At 43.2% G+C, this 18171-nt stretch overlaps 1 protein-coding gene across 2 annotated transcripts; it reads left to right on the top strand.

The window, feature by feature from the left end:
• The first annotated feature begins 5162 nt into the window (after positions 1-5162).
• On the top strand, positions 5163-17796 carry ZFP37 (ZFP37 zinc finger protein). Of its 2 annotated transcripts, XM_034664313.1 has the most exons (5): positions 5382-5507; positions 10218-10274; positions 10358-10484; positions 11042-11176; positions 15668-17796. In XM_034664313.1, exons 2-5 carry the CDS (start codon positions 10266-10268, stop codon positions 17200-17202), a joined length of 1806 nt encoding a protein of 601 aa, XP_034520204.1. In that variant the 5' UTR covers positions 5382-5507; positions 10218-10265; the 3' UTR covers positions 17203-17796. The 2 variants fall into 2 exon arrangements, with proteins under 2 accessions (XP_034520203.1, XP_034520204.1); XM_034664312.1 differs by lacking the exon at positions 10218-10274 and having other exon boundaries at positions 5163-5507.
• The last annotated feature ends 375 nt before the right edge of the window (positions 17797-18171 follow it).

Here is an 18171-nt window from a genome sequence, read left to right as displayed (position 1 = left end):
CCAAAGCACAGTGGGGCCCAGAGGAAGGCTTGCAAGANCCCGCCGCACGCAGCCGTCGGCGTCGCAGCGCGCCTGGCTCTCGTGGCAGCTGGCGCACGCGGGCGCGACCCTGCACTGGGCGGCCGCCCGGCTCCACGCCCTGCTCGCGGCGCAGCCCGGGCCTTAGGGGCGCTCGGCGCGCTCGCCTCCCCGCCGCTCCGCTCCGCTCCGCCCGGAGCCCGTCGGATCGGCGCGCCCCAGTCCGGGGCAGGCGTCCGAGGCCGCACGGTGCGCACCGCCGCGACCGGCTGGCGACCAGCTCCCGCCCAGCCTGGCCCAGACCCGCCCGTCCGCCAGACGGTTTTCGGCCGGACCACAGCTCCGCTGCCACCGGGTCCCCAGCTGGGGGACACGGGCCAGGTGTCCGGAAGACAGCCCGCGAAGATGAGCCTTGGGAGCAAAACCCTTCTGTGCCTCTGGTGGCCTCAGATCGCTGGAGTGACGGGATTTGTGCCTTCTCATCCCTCGGTGTTTCCCTTTTTTGGGTGAAAAATAAAATACACTTGTCCCTTTTGGGGGAAGGGGGGGCTGCTGGAGATTGGGTTTGTTCAGGACAAACGCTTAGAAGCTAACCTCTAACCGGGCTCATGTTATGACAGACGAGCAACTGGCTGTGTGAGGGGTTTCGCAGGGTGTCTGCTGCCGAAGTTGAAACCACGTGTGCCCTCCTCATGGCTTACCACGTTCACATATGTTGCAATAAATGTACTGCTGCTTCAGACCTCGGCTGCTGTGTTTGTGCATTCTCTTAGTCCCTTGAGTCTTTCATTCATCTTTGGTTTTCCTATTTCAGGGCTTCATTGTACGAACATTAAAGAGATGTTATTCATAATCCTAGAACGCACAGTGGTGTCGTGCACCCATCACTAAGACGTTCACAGGTGTATTACACACACGTGGAACCAGCACTCCCATCAGGACACGGGGTATTTCTAGCTTGCCACTGTGCAATCCTTACACCGCCCAACACCAACTGTTGTTTGAAGGAATTCCTTTGGACACACAGAGCTTTACAAGTCACATGCTTCATTTACCCGCATAGTCAGAGAGGGTCCTACCTGCGTGGCACACCACTCCTTGACTCTTCTCCGTCTCTTACTCTGAGTGAAAGGGAGTGACGTACGTGGGTGATGTGGGATGGCTACAGGGCAAGAGCTCTGGCGCTGAGGACTTGGAGAGTCTGGGTCCTTGACACAGAAAATAGGGAGGCATTTCCTGCAAGGGAAACCTGTCCCCTGAAGAGAAAGGAGAAGGGTGAGGCCCCTAGAAAGGATGGAGGAACAGAGGTCCATGAAGACCCCTGGTGGGCTCTCAGAGCAGATCAGGAAGGTCCCATGTTCTTCTGGGGGAAGGTGAGGGCTGGGAGGTGCCCTGAACTTTGCTCATGCAATTCCTTCCATCTGAAACGCTGTCTAGGTCCACCCTTGTTCATCTTTCAGCTATCGAGTGAAATGTCCTTTCTTCAGGGACAGTTTCAAAACTGCTGAGGGGAGATTATGAGCCCTCCTGGCACTCTGTGTATTTCCTAGAAACACCTCTCATAGTTATCATTTTACCTTTTCATTGTGTGCTTATTTGAAGAATAGTGGTCTCCTCCCCTGGATCCTTAGCTCCCTGAAGGTAGGAGCTGTGTTTAAGTTCTTTCTCACCATTGCAGCCACGATGCCTATCCTAGTTCCTGGAATACAACAGATGTGCAGTAAGTACTTACTGAGTACTGAAGTGTTGAATGAAGGAGAGAACACTGATACGTCGGATCACTCAGTTCTCTTTCCTGTCCTGGTACAGCCCTACACAGGATCGGTCTGTAGGACATTTCCTAGAGACTGTTGTGGGAAATTCTACAGAGTCAAGAACAAAATACAGACTAGTATAAGAGACAGAATTAGAAACTGGGGTACCTAAAACGGTATATTCGGCACGGTCAGCTGATAGCAAAGGAAAAAAGAGAGTTGATCCAAAGCAGAGAGAATTTTCAAGGGATTTCTTTGATAGTACAATTTTTTTACTCATTTGAAAATGTCTTAACATATATAAAAACTCACATGTAACTATATCTCCAACACACTGATCCTTATGTTCTTTACAGAATTAATTCAAGTATAAGATTTTCTCTTTTCCAGGGGCGCCTGGGTGGCACAGAGGTTAAGCGTCTGCCTTAGGCTCAGGGCATGATCCCGGCGTTATGGGTTCGAGCCCCACATTAGGCTCCTCCGCTATGAGCCTGCTTCTTCCTCTCCCACTCCCCCTGCTTGTGTTCCCTCTCTCGCTGGCTGTCTCTATCTCTGTCGAATAAATAAATAAAATCTTTTTTAAAAAAAGATTTTCTCTTTTCCTACTTATCCTGATGTAGGAAACTGACTGATTCTGCAATGTGCAGGAATGATGGAACTTTGTAAATTGATAAGTTTCTGGTAACCATCCCATTCTCACCAACGGACTTTCTTTTTTTTGGTAACCTTTCTTTCTTTCTTAAAAAATATATTTANGATAAGTTTCTGGTAACCATCCCATTCTCACCAACGGACTTTCTTTTTTTTGGTAACCTTTCTTTCTTTCTTTCTTTCTTAAAAAATATATATATTTATATTTATTTATTTGACAGAGATAGAGGCAGCCAGCGAGAGAGGGAACACAAGCAGGGGGAGTAGGAGAGGAAGAAGCAGTCTCCCAGCGGAGGAGCCTGATGAGGGCTGGATCCCATAACGCTGGCATCACGCCCTGAGCTGAAGGCAGACGCTTAATGACTGAGCCACTCAGGCGCCCCTGTAACATTTATTTCTTTAAGCAATGGCTACAGTCAATGTGGGGCTTCAACTCACAACTCCGAGATCAAGAGCCCCATGCCCTACCTTGTGAGCCAGCCTGGGTCCCCTGACCTACCAACTTTACTCCCTCATTTTCTCTTTGCAGTTCTCTCCTCCTTGCTCCCCTCCTTCGTCTTCAGTGCAGGAATATCCCCACAACCTGCTTCTCCTCTGCTTTCCCATCCAGTTGTTTCTCTCAATAACATGCTTCCCAAAGGGTATTATCCGAGGATGACTGGTCAATACTAGAATCAAGGTGGCTTGGAGAGCTGTTACAATTAGGGCAGCATTTTTGTTGATAGTTATAGTGGGATTTGTTTCAATTTGTGAAGGAATACTATGTTAAAGAAAAGCCTGGAGACACTGGCCTGCGTCTCTTCTTTCTGAGCTAGCTGTCAGCAGAGAGAGAGCAGAGAGTTATTTTCTTTCCCATAAACATTGGACCTTTAGGACAGTAATATCAGGGTCAATTAAGTCAGGACTATATTGAGGATCATGGGAAGCAACTGGTCACACCGAGAAGATGAGGATGGAAGAATGCTCAGTCTGGAACACAGGGAAGAGGTCTGTGTCCCCCAGAAGACCAAGAGAAATCTCAATCAAGCAATTAGCTTTCAATTTTCACTGAGTCCTCAGTTTTCTATTGCTGCATAAGAAATTATCACTAACTTTATTGGATTAAAACAACACAAATTTATTATCTCAGAATTCCCGTTGGTCAGAATTCCCACCGTGGCATGGCTAGAGTCCTGCTCAAGGTCACACAAAGCTGAAATCAAGGTGTTGGCTGGGTTATCTACTAATCTAGAGGCTCCACTACAGAAAGATACACTTCCGGCTCCCTCAGATTGGTAGCAGAAACCAGTTCCTTGCTGTTGAGGACTGAGGGCCTCGTCTTGCTAGTTGTAGACCAAAAACCACTCTTAGCTCCCAGAGACTGATTTCAGGTCCTTGCCATGTGGCCCCTCCACAGACCTGTGCATATCGTAATTTCTTTTTTATTTTTATTTTTTAGATTATTTATTTATTTGCAAGAGAGAGCGAGAGAGAGAGCATGAGCAGGAGCGGGGGGCAAAGGAAAAGGGCCAATGACAGGGCCCTGACATCATGACAAAAGACGCCTCCTTAACCGACTGAGCCATCCAGGCACCCCCATATTTGTAATTTCTGATTTCAGGAAGGGTCCAGTCTCTTCTAAGGGCTTACCTGATTAGGTAGGGTCCACCCAGAATAATCTCCACTTTCATGAACTCAAAATCAACTGATTTGGGATCTTATCGTGGGAATGATATCACAGGTTCCTGAAAGAGAGGGGATTTCATACTGCTGTAACATGGGGGGGGTGCGCAGAGATAATGGGGGCCATATTAGAATTCTGCTTATCACAATATTTACAACATCCTTTGCTAGGCTCTAGAATTAATGCCACACAACTAGGGAAAGCATTGTTGGGATAGTTTGAGAATAAATGAGAAGCGTACCACTGTGATTTGTGGAACAGCAAAAAAATTATTAGAAAAAAATTTCAATAATAGGATGGGGAGACTAGGCAGAAAATTGTCTTGAAATTAGGTGGGCTAGGGAGTCTTGAGCTCAGTGAAGATGCACTGAGAATTGTATTCAGACCAAAGACTGAGAGGGCAAAGGGAGCAGATGCCACCACTGCTGACTGAGGGATACCTAGTCCTTTATTCATCCAAGTGGAAGGTGCGAAACAGGGTGTGTTTGACTCTGGAAAAAGGAACAACATAGTTGGAATAACTTCACAAGCCTACTGCCCCATTGTAAATTCCAGCAGGGTGAACAAAGGCTGTGTCTGTGTGGGTCTCCACTCTTTCCCCATTACCTAGCACAGCCCAGCAACCTAGTCTGCACGATAGTAAAAGCTCAACATACAATTGTTGGATGAAAGGCGTCGATACACCAAATAGCTTTTTGAGAAATAATTTCTGCTTCAATTGCTTGATTGTTGGGCTCCATTTGATCTCTATTAGACGAGGGTTTTCACGGAGGAGTGATGTGTTCATTGAACCTGGGGCTTCCTTTTTTCTCATTGTTCTCAATACCATACATGTAAAGACATCATTTGAGCGATTAGTGCTCTTTCCCTATAAAACAATGGTGTCTGCGCGATCGGGCTCTTTCTCCTTCCTCCCTCAATCTCTCTTACTATCCTGGCTGTATGGAGTCTTCGCTGGGCATCATCCTTGCGGGTTTCCCGGCAGCTGGCTGCAGTGAAAGGCAACTCCAAATTCTGCCTTCGCGTGGCCGAGCCTCTGGCGTCGGGCACCGTAAGGCACCGTGAGGCACCGTGCAGTGAGGAACTGAGCACGCTTTCTGCCCGCTCGCAGCTCACCTCTCAGGACCCTCCACTGAGCCCCCGGGCCACCCGCCTGCTCGTCCGCGGGGAGCACGAACCCCCGCTGTACGGCGAAGGCTCGGTCAAAATGGCCGCGCCCGGCCGCGATACCCAGGGGCGCCGCCATCGCAGCCTCCGGACCGGCTGAGGCCGCGCTTCGAGCCGCAGCCATGTCGGCCTCCGCCTGCGAGCGGATCCTCACAGAGCGGGAGAGCGTGGGCCGGAGGAGGAGAGCGGGGACGACCGAAGGGGCCGGGCGTCCAGCGCAGATGGCTGTGTCCGAGCCGGGGGGCAGCGCTGCGGTGAGCGCGATGACGGGGCGGGGCGGCCTGCTGGTCCGAGGTGATCTAATTGGGGGTCTGTGTTTGGAGGGTGACTGTAGTCTCTGAGACCAGCGGTGTGGGAGTTGGAGGAGATGCTGGAGGGCCTTCTGGCGGGGGAGGGGTCGTCGGCGTTCTGGGGGATCTGTGGGGGCAGTGGTGGGGGCCCTGCGGGGTCCGCGGGGGCTACAGGTTATGGAAATCCGTGTCTGGGGAGATCTGCGGGGACAGCGAGGAGGGGAGTCTGTGGCACTCACGGAAAAGCCCGGAGTCTGGAAGGGTCTGGGCATCAGAAATAGGGGCTTTGTCAGAGACTGGGGAGGTGTGTGGCAATTTGTGATCTGTGGGAGCCTAGCGATTATTCTAACCACCTGTGGTAGTTAGAGACTGGATTGTCCCTGTGTGTGTGCAGAGGTGCGAGGGAGGTACCTCAGGAGTTTATCGCAATAGGTCAAGAGATGATGATGGTTTAGCATCGGGAAATGCGGGGAAATGAGAAATCAGATTCAGAATACATCTGGAGACGAGCCGCTGAGACTTACTGATGAGTTGATATGAAAGACGAGGGAAGAGAAGAATCAAGATTTACATCTAGACTTTTGGCTTGAGGCACTAAAGGGTGCTTGCCTTTTCGGAGAAAGGGTTGTGTTGGAGACAACCAGATTTGGTGGATATAAATGGGAGCCAGAGTGGATGACAGTGGTTCTCTTTTGGCCACATCAAGATGCCCATTACATGTCCAAGTAGAGAATGAGTAGTTGTTTAATGTACGAATCTAGAACTTAAGAGAGGTTTGGGCTAGAGAATCTATATGTGAAAGGCTTCAGCATAAAGATGGTGTTTAAAGCCATAGAATTGGATGAGATCACTTAGGGAGAGAAGGCAGATAGAGAAGAAAGGAGGGACCACGGACAGAGCTCTGGGTCACTGTGACATTTAGAGGTTTGGTAGAGGACAGAAAAAAGAAAAAGGGGAATGAAGAGCAGTAGCCACTGAGATATGATGAAAACTGGAAATGTTGTGTCAAAGAAGCATAAAGACGAAAGCTTTTCAAGACAATGTGAGTTGTGTTGTCACAATTGTGTCATATGCTCTTGTGAGTCCCAGACATATGACTGCAGAGAATTTGACTTTGGCAAGATGTAGCTCAATGGTTATTTTGATTGATTAGAGTTTTTGTAGTGGAGTGATGGGCATAAAATCCTGTTGGAATGAGTTGGAAGAATGGAGGTAATGAAGTAGAGAGAGCAAATATAGACCCACCAGGAGTTTTGCTGGCAAAGGGAGCAAATAAATTGACATTGGATGAGACATGAGATTAAGAGATCATTTTCATTAGATGAATTGATATTAAAGCAACTTTGTATGTCAATAGGAATGATTGAGTAGAAAGGGAAAAATAGGTGGTACAAAAGAGAAAGAGGTTAATTGCAGGGGGTGAATTCCTTGAGAAGACAGTTGAGGATGGGATCTAGAGCGTTAAGTGGAGAAAATGGCCTTAGATGAGAGAAGGGACACTTCTTCAATTTTAACAAAAAGGAGACAGATGATAGGGGTTTTGGAAATAGATTGTTGGAATTGGTGGTAACAAAGCAAGGTAGTTCTTGTCCATTTACACTTACTTTCTCTTTGAAAGTATAAGATGAATTTATCAGCTGAGAGTGGGAAAGGAGTAGATGCTGGAGATTTCAGAGAGAAAGAAGAGAATGTTTGGAATAACCATCTTGGAAAGAGGAATAGGAAACTCTCAGTATTGGATGCCCATTTGAGATATGTGTTATAAACCTGAAGTGAGTCTAGGCCACACAGTTGTTTAATTTTTCTCTCTTGGAATGTTCAGCTGCAAGGTTGCAGGCAGAGATTAAGAGGAGAGCTGGGTTTGATTAAGTTTGGGCCTTTGCTAGGTAAGTACAGTGGAGAAGAAAAGGGACAGGGAAGTTAAAGCTGTTTTCCGTGCAGTGTGTACGGTGTTAGAACAAAGAATCTAAACAAAGAAGAAAAGCAAGGTCATGTGGTGATGGAAGATTGTGGCGAAGTGGTTAGGATCAATGGTTATAAGGGCTGAATGCATTTGGAGAATTATTGGCACGGAAGTACTAGAGGAAGTAGGCTGGCAGCATAGGGAACGGTGGTCCGAGGGTAGAATGTGTTAAGTAGAGTGGTGCTGTCGTGGTATATGGCAAGGTCTAAGGAATGAGGGAGTGATAAGTAGGTGGCTGATTATGGGTGCGAGAAAAGATAGTTGGAGTCAGGAAAGAGAGAGGCCCGGCTGTGGAATGGCTCCTCTACATTGATGTAGCAAGAGTGCAGGAGCCGGACTGAAGAGAAACATGGTGTTCAAGTGTTCAGTGAATGAGGCAGAATGACTGTGTGCAGAAATTGACCTAAGTGGCCCCAAACAGCTATCCTTAGAAAAGTCTGCTTGCAAGGTTGACCTTTGGCTGATGTCTGAGAACTTAGACTTCAGGAGGCTTCCCATCATTCCCAGAAATGATCAAAGTGGCTCACTATGCCTAAACTATGTAAACAATGCGGTTTGTGCCAAGCTCCTGATTTCCTTCTGGGAATCTCGGATCTTTGTGTGTGCCAGGAAGAGGGTGCCTGTGAGTTCCACTGAGTCTCTAATGCTCTTCCTTGGAAAGCAACATTTCACTTGTGTTCTCACAACTTATTTCTGGAGGAATCAAGTATGTCCTGCGTGGACCCTTGGATCCTTGTGCCCGGTTTCTGTAGACTTTACCCCATACACCTTTTCCTTAGCTGATTCTGCTGTGTTCCTTAGCTGTACTAAACCATAGCTACGGGTACAACTATATGCTGAGTCCTTCAGTTCGTCTAGTGAATCACTGAACCAGGGGGTTAATGGTTTAAAGTCCCATGGTATGGGATTTTGAGGGGTGTGTGAAAAATCATTGAAAGTTATCATTTACCTCCTCTTCAGGCCGTGAGGTACATGAGTCATGGCTGGGCCGAAGCAAACAGCCTCTACCAGGGAGCATTGTAAGGGGCGGGATTCTCAGGAGACAGGCAGATTTCAGATAAAGGGAGCAGGTGAAGAGAATGGCCAAAAAGGTTGAAGGTATAGTGCAGTTTGCTGGCACTGATTAGGGTTTCTGTAAAGGCCGCTGTTGCTGTCAGTGATTGGGGATTGATAGGATACGGATTTGGGGTCGTATCAGAGATAGAGATTGATGTGTTCCATGGGTAGTTGAGGGACCCTTGGGATTATGTGATGGAGTGACTGGGGAGCGGCTGTGGAAATCTGTTGCTGTTAGTGATTGGGAAGTTGTTGGGGTCAGTCATTTTGGATTACATTAGTGATTGGGAGGCCAGTGGCAATCAATGATGGGGCTTATTAGAAATCAGTGACTGGAGGTCTGGTGACATATGCAGCTAATTGATTGGTGGTTTGTGGAGATAAGGGGCCATTTTTCAATGTGAAACAAGTATGTTTGAACGTGTACTCATCGGTGACAAAATTCTCCAATAGCTGTGTCATCCTCCTCTCACCTGCCTAATAAGAGGAGAATCTTCAACATGCTTTAATTTTTCCCCCATCCCCCACCCCTACCAGTTGTATTGCTGCTTATTTTTCTTATATCACACCTCTTGATTTTGAGGATACTTTTATAACAGGTGTACAAGAACGTTATCAAGTTATTTGGGGGTAACTAGACATTTGAGTGGTTTTATTATTCATAGCTCTTTCTTATATATTACATCTTTCCCAATCTTGAAATCTTTATTCTGGTGCACTTTTCCTTCTTTTCAAAATCACTCCTTTTCTTCTTCTCCTCCTCTTTCCCTGTCCCCTTTCTTCTATTTCTAAAGTACATAGGTAGTATACTTTCTGCATCCTTACATGCCCTAAAATACATTATTTTTGCTTCCAAACATGAATGACCTTCTGACTGGTTATAAAAATCAAAGGTCTCAATTCTTCTGCCTCAGAACTCTATTCCATAGTCTTTTGTTAGACTGATTCTGTTTCGTTTTGGTAATTTTCTTTCTCTCTGATAATTGTATGATTGTTTTTATCCTCTCGAATAAACAAATTTGCAAGTGGGACTGTTACTTTGGGCTGCTACAACAAAGTACTATTGACTGGGTAGCTTATAAACAACACATTTATTTTTGACAGTTCTGGAGTCTAGAAGTCCCAAGATCAGGGTGCCAACATGGTTGGGATCTGGTGAGACCTTCTGCCAGGTTGCAGATTCTTGTTTGTATCCTCACTTGGCAGAGAGAACAGAGAGGAAGCAAGTGGTCTTATGACTCTTATAAGGGTATTAATCCCATTCATGGAGACTCCACTCCCATGCATTCGTCCAATTCTCATAACTTCCCACAGGCCCTATCTTCTAATGGCATCACATTGGAGGGTAGAGTATCAACATATTAATTTTGGGGATACACAGACATTTAGTCCATAACAAGGACATTTCTTTTTTTTTTTAAAGATTTTATTTTTATTTATTCGACAGAGAGAGAGACAGCCAGCGAGAGAGGGAACACAAGCAGGGGCAGTGGGAGAGGAAGAAGCAGGCTCATAGCAAAAGAGCCTGATGTGGGGCTCGATCCCATAACACCGGGATCACGCCCTGAGCTGAAGGCAGAGGCCCAACCGCTGTGCCACCCAGGCGCCCCAACAAGGACATTTCTTAATATGATTTTTGTCTCTCAAAAATGCAGAATTGGGTAAAGAATTAGTATCCTATATAACATCATGATCGACATTGAATGGTTGAGGTAAGAACAAATCATTATTATCTTGTCCAAATCACCCATTAATGTGCATAATATTAGACTGAATAGAAATATTGCTATTACAGGGATTGGTAACATTCCAAGATGTGACTATGGCCTTTACCCAGAAGGAATGGGAGCAACTAGATCCTGCTCAGAGGAGTCTGTATAAGGATGTGATGCTGGAGAACTACAGCAACCTTGCCTTGATGGGTAAGGACAATTCTTTCATAATTTGAAATGTGTCCACTCTGATACCTTCTCTCTGAAGTTCTTGATAAGTTTGGCCTTGGTTATTATGAATCAAAGAGTTTGAATCCCTCTGGGTATGAGGCAGGATACTTGTGCCCCTGTCTCCAAAATGGAAGGTCTACTTAGACCAGGTACATGGGCAGCCACATTGTGAAATTTCAGAAGCCATATATTCTATTTGTCTTTCCTTCTTTCTTCTTTCCTTCTTTCTTCCTTCCTCTCTCCCTCCCTTCCTCTATCCCTCTCCCCCCACTTCCTTTCTCTCCCCCGCTCTTTCTTTCTTTCTTTCTTTCTTTCTTTCTTTCTTTCTTTCTTCTTTCTTTCTTTCTTCCTTCCTTCCTCCCTCCCTCCCTCCCTTCTTCTCTTTCTTTTCCTTCCTTCCTCTCTCTCTTTCTCTCTTTCTCCTTCAAAGCCATATATTCTTTATCCTCTCAAGGCTCTGAAGTCCAAATATTAGCACTTAATTTCTGGGATGTTTGTTTTCCTAACACTCAACTTCTGCCATTTCTCATGAGCAGGGTATCAAGCTCCCAAACCAGACATGATCTCCAAGTTGCAAAAAGGAGAAGAGCCATGGTTGGGAAAGGGCAAAAGACCCAAACAAGATGGTCCCAGGGAACTAGCAAGACCCAAGCAAATAGGAACCAATAGAAGTAAGTTTCTGTTTTTTGGTCGTAACTTTGGAATTCTTCAATGAATAATTTATTTTAAAAATCTTAAAGATCCCAGACCCTTTTTTCTTAACCAGGAGTAGCAGTTGAAAAATACCAGAATCTCCCAGAGGAGGAGGAGTTCAAACTACAAAGATTCTCTAACCTTAGAGATTCAAGTCTCTCTTCCGTCTGTGAAACTCTTCATGTGTGAACGTCTCATATGAGAAGGTTCACTGTAGTTGTAAGCCAGTGTTACTCATAGGAGTTTGCTTATACCACTTGTATCAGTTAGCTTAGGCTAAGTTACGCTCCATTAAGGAATGACCCCTAAATTTTAGTGGCTTCCAACAAGAAAGATTTGTTTCTTGCTCATGCTGTAGCCCAATGTAGGTCCGTTGAAAGAGCAGTCCCTATTTGGCAAATTCTGGTCTCATGGCAGAAGGAAAGAAGAATTAGTAGAACCACTCTTAACATTACTGATTGGAAGTGGTAGGTAACTCTTTCTGCTCACATTTTATTGGTTAATTGGTTAGAGCAGATCACCTCGCTACTCTTTAGTTCAACAGGATAGGAATGTATAATCCTTCCACAGGGAGGATTCAAGTGGCCATGCAGTGGATCGGGGAGTTACAATCTTTCCACAGGGAACAGTAATACAGTCTGTCACACCATTTGTATTGTGGTAGGAAAAAAGGTGAAAACCAGAGCTCTGAACCTCTGGCACCAGCCCTTCGGATGCCTAACTGACCCTTCCTTATTGTCTTTCCTCATCCGGGCTCTCCATCTCTCAGCTTCCAGAACGGGTAGTAACCCCTCTTAGTTGTTCTCAGAATCCCATTACTGCTTACCTTATTTAAAGCAGTGCTGTTTTTTATTATCTTCTTTTTCCCCAATATCCTGAGTGTTTTCCCATCATCCACTCAAACTCTGGGACTCCATGGTACCACATTTCTCTCCTTATGTGTTCAAACCTTCTTAGAGCCATCCTCTTTCCACATCTCTTGGCATGATGCTGCCCTGCCTTTAATTACTTTCCATTTCCCTTCTTTTCACTGTGAAATGCTCTAAACCTGTGGTCTATAGTGCATCGTTATTTCCATTTACTCATTAACCTATGCAGTCAAATCCCACAGGATTCATGCCTATATGTAAATTTCTGGCTTTAAAGTAACCACTGCTTACCTTCCAGTGCATATTTTAATAGTTTTGGTCAGCATGAAATTCTTGCATATCTACCTTGAATTACACCACTTGAATCTGGACTTCTCTTCTAACTGCTTCTTTACATTTACTTTGCCAGATTCTCTTCCTTCTCACTTTGCTGAAGAGTCCCTAAGGTTTTGTCTTCTACTATCTGTTCTTTCTTTCTTTCTTTTTCTTTTTTTCTGTTGTATTTACCTCAAAAGAATCAAGCTATTTATTCCACACCGGTGACTTTTAAGGTACATTTATCTTGTCCAGATATTTCTTCATGTTGCACTCATAATTTACCTGCTTACAGGAGAACTCAATCTCAATGTCAGAAATGGAAAGCTTTGTTTTTTCTGTCTTCCTTTCCAAATTAGAACTTCCTTTCACCTTCCCTATTTTTATCAGGGTCTACTTTGATTTTAGGCCTGTCTACTATGGAGTTCCTCTGAATCTCTGCTCTCTGCCTTCTCTTTCACTGTCCTCTCCTCAGTTCCTGGTTTGTTTGTTTGTTTTCTTCAGTTCTCACAGACATCACCCAAATCAGGTGTATGTGATCTCATGCCTAAATTGCTCCAATTCTTAGGCTGATTTGTTGGATCCATTTATTTATTTATTTTTTTACAATTCATCTTAGATGTTGCCACCAAACATTAAAATATTCCATTATTATTTATATCACTGTAGTCCCCCAAATAGCAGAATGTTTACAATATATTTTTAAGTGTCCTCCGAATTTTCCAAGAGTCCATGAATTTCCTGAAACCAGAGGAACTAGTCCTTCAAATGACAAATGAGGAGACCTCATGGAGTTTTGATTCATCCATCAGTGGCTTCAATTTTGGCTATGTTTATTTTTCTCTCTGATACTTGGTGTTACAACTAAAAAATAGTCCTGAGTCACTACAGTGACTTTCTTCTTGGTTCAGGCTCTTATATAGTACTTGGAGTTTCTTCAAGGAAAGACTGTTCTATTCCCTCCAATGATTTGCTGAGCCTAATGAACTGTATATTTTAGTTTCTGAACTTACAGTCATTTTAGCTTAAAATTCATGTTTTAGTGACTGTCTCAGATTCAGGACAAGCTTCCAGCCTTAATTACATGCTCTGTCAAACCCAACTGTCTCCTAGTTATTACCTTATTATTATGCCATCGCACTAGTTCAGGTTCTTTTCTTTTTTGCCTTCATGGTAAATTTCTCTCCTAGTGCTTTATATCTTTTCCTGGTGGGCAATTTCCATCATCATAAGGGGTTCCTATAATGTTACACGTCAAGAGGTGTAGTTTTGAGTTTTGATCCCTTTCTTCCCAGAAAGAGATTTGCCTCTACCCTCCAGCATCCTTAGGCATTGGAAGATGCTGCCTTTGTCATACTGTTGTTATATTCTTTCCCCCAAAATGCTTGTATAACTTAAAATTTCCAAAATGAAAAAGCAGCTGGCAACTCTACTTCTCCGTACTGTATCTGTACCTACAAAAATTGATCTTTTTCTGTATAGGAACTAATCTCTTAAGAGTCCTCGATGAAAGGAGTAGTACTTCCTGGCTTATATTCAAATAACATAACTCTTTTCTGTTTGATCCCAGTTTTCACTTTATCTATGTAATGTCTCTTTACAACCAAGGCAGCTGTTCAATTTCTGTCTCTTTCTTTCTTGGAGACTCATATGTGCTTCTCTCTTTGCATCTGTTTAGTTCCCACCCAAATGATTTTTCTGCTTTTCCATGCACATAACTGAAAAAAGTCCCCTCAAAGTGGTAGTCTCAACTCTTAAGTTTTTGGATTTTTACACATGTAGTATCCATACCTAGCTGAAAGAAGTCTTTGGGTTTCAATTCTAAATTCTTAGGAGAGAGAATATTATTGGTCTAGCTGGGGCCCTATGTTTACCACTGTCCAGTCAATTGTTTTCAGCCAGGGGTTGGATCATATGGTTCTAACATGGTTACCCCCATTTGTCAGTGTGGGTGGTGGTCTCAGAGAAGGAACACACACACTGGGAAGAGATCTTAAAATATGTCATTGTATAATGTGTGGAGGGAAGGATGTGAGCAATCGCTTAAAGCTGGGAATAAGCTTAAGATGTATAATTGGTAATTAGCAGAGTGACCTGGCAGAAACAAAGGTATGCTCCATAGCAAACTGTTGGAAAACAAGCACATGTGTATATTGTAAATCCAAATGCTATAAAGTTTGTTTGCTAATCTCATTACTATCATGGCACTACTTTTATCATGATAACAGCATCAGGAAACTCAGAGGAACTGCAGGGTTGTTATTTTGGTTTTTTGTTTGTTTGTTTGTTTTTGAGGGTTTTTATTTAGTACAGGAATGTCATTATTATGTCGATCATTGGTGGTAGCAGTGTAACACCCTTTCCTGCTTATTCCCTTAGTCACCTATAAGCTGTTCAGTATTTCTTGGTGGACTTACCTTATTTTCTCTATTTTGGCTCTCTGGAGTGCAATAACAAATAACTCAACAAAAATTGAGCTAGCCTAAGTAAATAGAGGAATTTATTGTAAGGACTTACATTTATCTCTCGTAACCTAAAGGCAGATACTTCAGCCAGACCCTACCAGGGACTAGAACTAGGAATGGGAAGCCATCAGGAATTGGGATTATGTAAACGGTCTCTTTGAGGACACGTGATCTTACATCTCTTCTTCCCTGTGGATATGTGCTTCATTTTTGTACTGATGAACCTTCTGTTTACACAGGGAAGGTATGACTTTACTATTTCTTGTCTTATATCATTGCAAAACCCAGTGGAGACTAACTAGAATCTAAATTTCTAGGAGGAAGACTCTTATTAGACACCGTGGCTTGAGCCAGATGTGTCTCCAACTGTGACCATGGAGAGTTGAATTAATATAGTACAGGCTGTGGGAGCCAAATACTATGGATGGATTGGCTGTTATCAAAGCTGGGAAGCTTGGGGTTAGGAAAACCTCAAAAAATATCAACTACAATCACAAGGTCTTTTACCTTCATCTATTACCTAGTCACTGCTCCTTGTGGTTTATTTCATCTTCCATCCCAGGTTGCAAAGTCATATTTATAAACAGGCAAAGTTTTGTTTAATTAATGTTATCAATTAACTTTTCTTGTTTTTACTCTACAGCACTTTCCCCTCAAGCCCAAGAGCTTAGGGACATTTCCACTTGGTATTTCACTCATTTTGGTATACTAGGCTTGAATAAAGATTCAGCCCCACAATAGGCCATTTCTTTTATAAGTTGTATTCCAAAATATGAAAGGGCAAAGATTCACAAGAATGTCTTATTGAATTCCATTTTAGACGAAGTCCAGCAAGGTAATGACCAGCTCGGGAATGATCAGGAATCTCAAAACAAACTCCTTAAGGAAGTTACATTCAAGAAAAAAAGTCTGACTAAGAAGAAAGACCATGAATGTAGTTCACTGGGGGAAAAAAGTGTGAGTACAAAACATGTTCCTTCAAAAAAAAAGCTTAAATTTGATTCACATAGAAAGAGTTTGAAACAGAATTCAGATTTACCTGGTCATATAAGAAACTATGCAAAAAAGAAGCCTAGTGTCGCTAAAGAGCACAAGAAATCGTTCAGCCATAGCTTACCTGATACAAAGAAAGACAAAAATCAAACTGGAAAGAAACAAAAATTACCCAACCATAGCTTATCTAATAAGTGTGACAAAACTCAAACTGGCAAGAAACATGAGAAATTAGCTCAGAATAGCTCATCTGATACTAAACAGGACGAAATTAAAACTGGACATGAAAAATCATCCTGCTCATCTCCTACTAAGTGTGACAAAACTCAAGCTAAAACAAAGCCCTATGAATGTAATCAATGTGGGAAGCTTCTCAGCCATAAACAAGGACTCATTGACCATCAGAGAATTCATACTGGAGAGAAACCGTATGAATGTAATGAATGCGGAATAGCCTTTAGCCAAAAGTCACACCTCGTTGTACATCAAAGAACTCACACTGGAGAAAAACCATATGAATGTATTCAGTGTGGCAAAGCCCACAGTCATAAACATGCCCTCACCGACCATCTGAGAGTTCATACTGGGGAAAAGCCCTATACATGTACTGATTGTGGGAAAACTTTTAGACACAGCTCAAACCTTATTCAACATGTGAGATCTCATACAGGAGAGAAGCCCTATGAATGTAAGGAATGTGGAAAATCCTTTAGGTATAACTCATCTCTTACTGAACATGTGAGAACTCACACAGGTGAAATACCCTATGAATGTAATGAATGTGGAAAGGCTTTTAAGTATAGCTCATCCCTTACTAAACATATGAGAATTCATACAGGGGAGAAACCCTTTGAATGTAATGAATGTGGAAAAGCTTTCAGCAAGAAGTCACACCTCATTATACATCAAAGAACTCATACTAAGGAGAAGCCCTATAAATGTAATGAATGTGGAAAAGCATTTGGACATAGCTCATCTCTTACTTACCACGTGAGAACTCATACAGGTGAAAGTCCTTTTGAATGTAATCAATGTGGGAAGGCCTTCAAACAAATTGAAGGGCTTACTCAACATCAGAGAGTTCATACTGGGGAGAAACCTTATGAATGTAATGAATGTGGAAAAGCTTTTAGCCAAAAGTCACACCTCATTGTACATCAGAGAACTCATACTGGGGAAAAACCTTTTGAATGTAACGAATGTGGAAAGGCTTTCAATGTGAAGTCACAACTTGTTATACATCAGCGATCCCACACTGGAGAGAAGCCCTATAAATGTAATGAATGCGGGAAAGCTTTCAAACAAAATGCATCCCTTACCAAACATGTGAAAACTCATTCAGAAGAAAAATCTCATGAGTGAAATGAATGTGGGAAATCTTTTAACTCAACTAAAGGTTCTATTTAACCTTAGTAGGATTCTGAATTTTAAGGATGTTAGAAAGCCTTTAATAAGAAGTCACACCTAATTACACATGAGAGAATTTGAAAGTGAATCTTACATAGAAGCAATGGATGATACCAACCTTTTATTAAAATATTGTCTTAAAATACTCAATTATTAATTATTTATATATTCAGACCAAAATCTAAAGCTTTAAAAATCATTAATGGCCTGAATAATCAGAGCAATGGAGAAACAAATTACATATGCTGACAATTCCTGAGTTGCTTCAGTGTGTGTACTTAAGCTCCACATATGAGAATTGAGTTTGAATATCTGTTAATTTCCAGGTATAAGTGCGTCTGGCCACTGATATAAGCCTCATCTTTCATATTATCACCTAACTCTTTCTTAATGTCTCTGTTAGCTTCTACATCAGCTGCAAACTTTCTAAAAGTTATTTATGTAAAAAAATATTAACACAAAATTAAGAAAAAAAATCAGGGGCGCCTGGGTGGCACAGCGGTTAAGCGTCTGCCTTCGGCTCAGGGCGTGATCCCGGCATTCTGGGATCGAGCCCCACATCAGGCTCCTCTGCTATGAGCCTGCTTCTTCCTCTCCCACTCCCTCTGCTTGTGTTCCCTCTCTCGCTGGCTGTCTCTATCTCTGTCGAATAAATAAATAAAATCTTTAAAAAAAAATAAAGAAAAAAAATCAAAGAAAGCAGCTGAGGATAGGGACATCATTCCCAACAGCACCTGTGAATTGTTAAGTGAATAAAATTGTTAAGTGAAAAAAGCAGGTTGCTGAACTGTGTGTATAGTATGTTCCCACTTATGTACAAAATCGTATGTTTGCCTGTCTCTATGTATGTATGTATGTATGTATTTGTATGTGAATAGACTTGGTTTGAAAAAATACAGAAGAAATTTTACAGTGGTTGTCATG

This window comes from Ailuropoda melanoleuca, chromosome 7, assembly GCF_002007445.2.
Source record: "Ailuropoda melanoleuca isolate Jingjing chromosome 7, ASM200744v2, whole genome shotgun sequence".
Taxonomy (NCBI): Eukaryota; Metazoa; Chordata; class Mammalia; order Carnivora; family Ursidae; genus Ailuropoda; species Ailuropoda melanoleuca.
The sequence above is the reverse complement of the archived record's forward strand: the minus strand, read 5'-3'. Positions and strand labels throughout refer to the sequence as shown.

Excerpts from the sequence above, each read along its gene's own strand:
- ZFP37 (XM_034664312.1), top strand. The coding sequence starts at position 5,376 with ATGTCGGCCTCCGCCTGCGAGCGGATCCTCACAGAGCGGGAGAGCGTG. Across the intron at positions 10,485-11,041 it reads CAGCAACCTTGCCTTGATGG|GGTATCAAGCTCCCAAACCA; the intron begins GTAAGGACAATT and ends TCTCATGAGCAG. Across the intron at positions 11,177-15,667 it reads GCAAATAGGAACCAATAGAA|ACGAAGTCCAGCAAGGTAAT; the intron begins GTAAGTTTCTGT and ends ATTCCATTTTAG.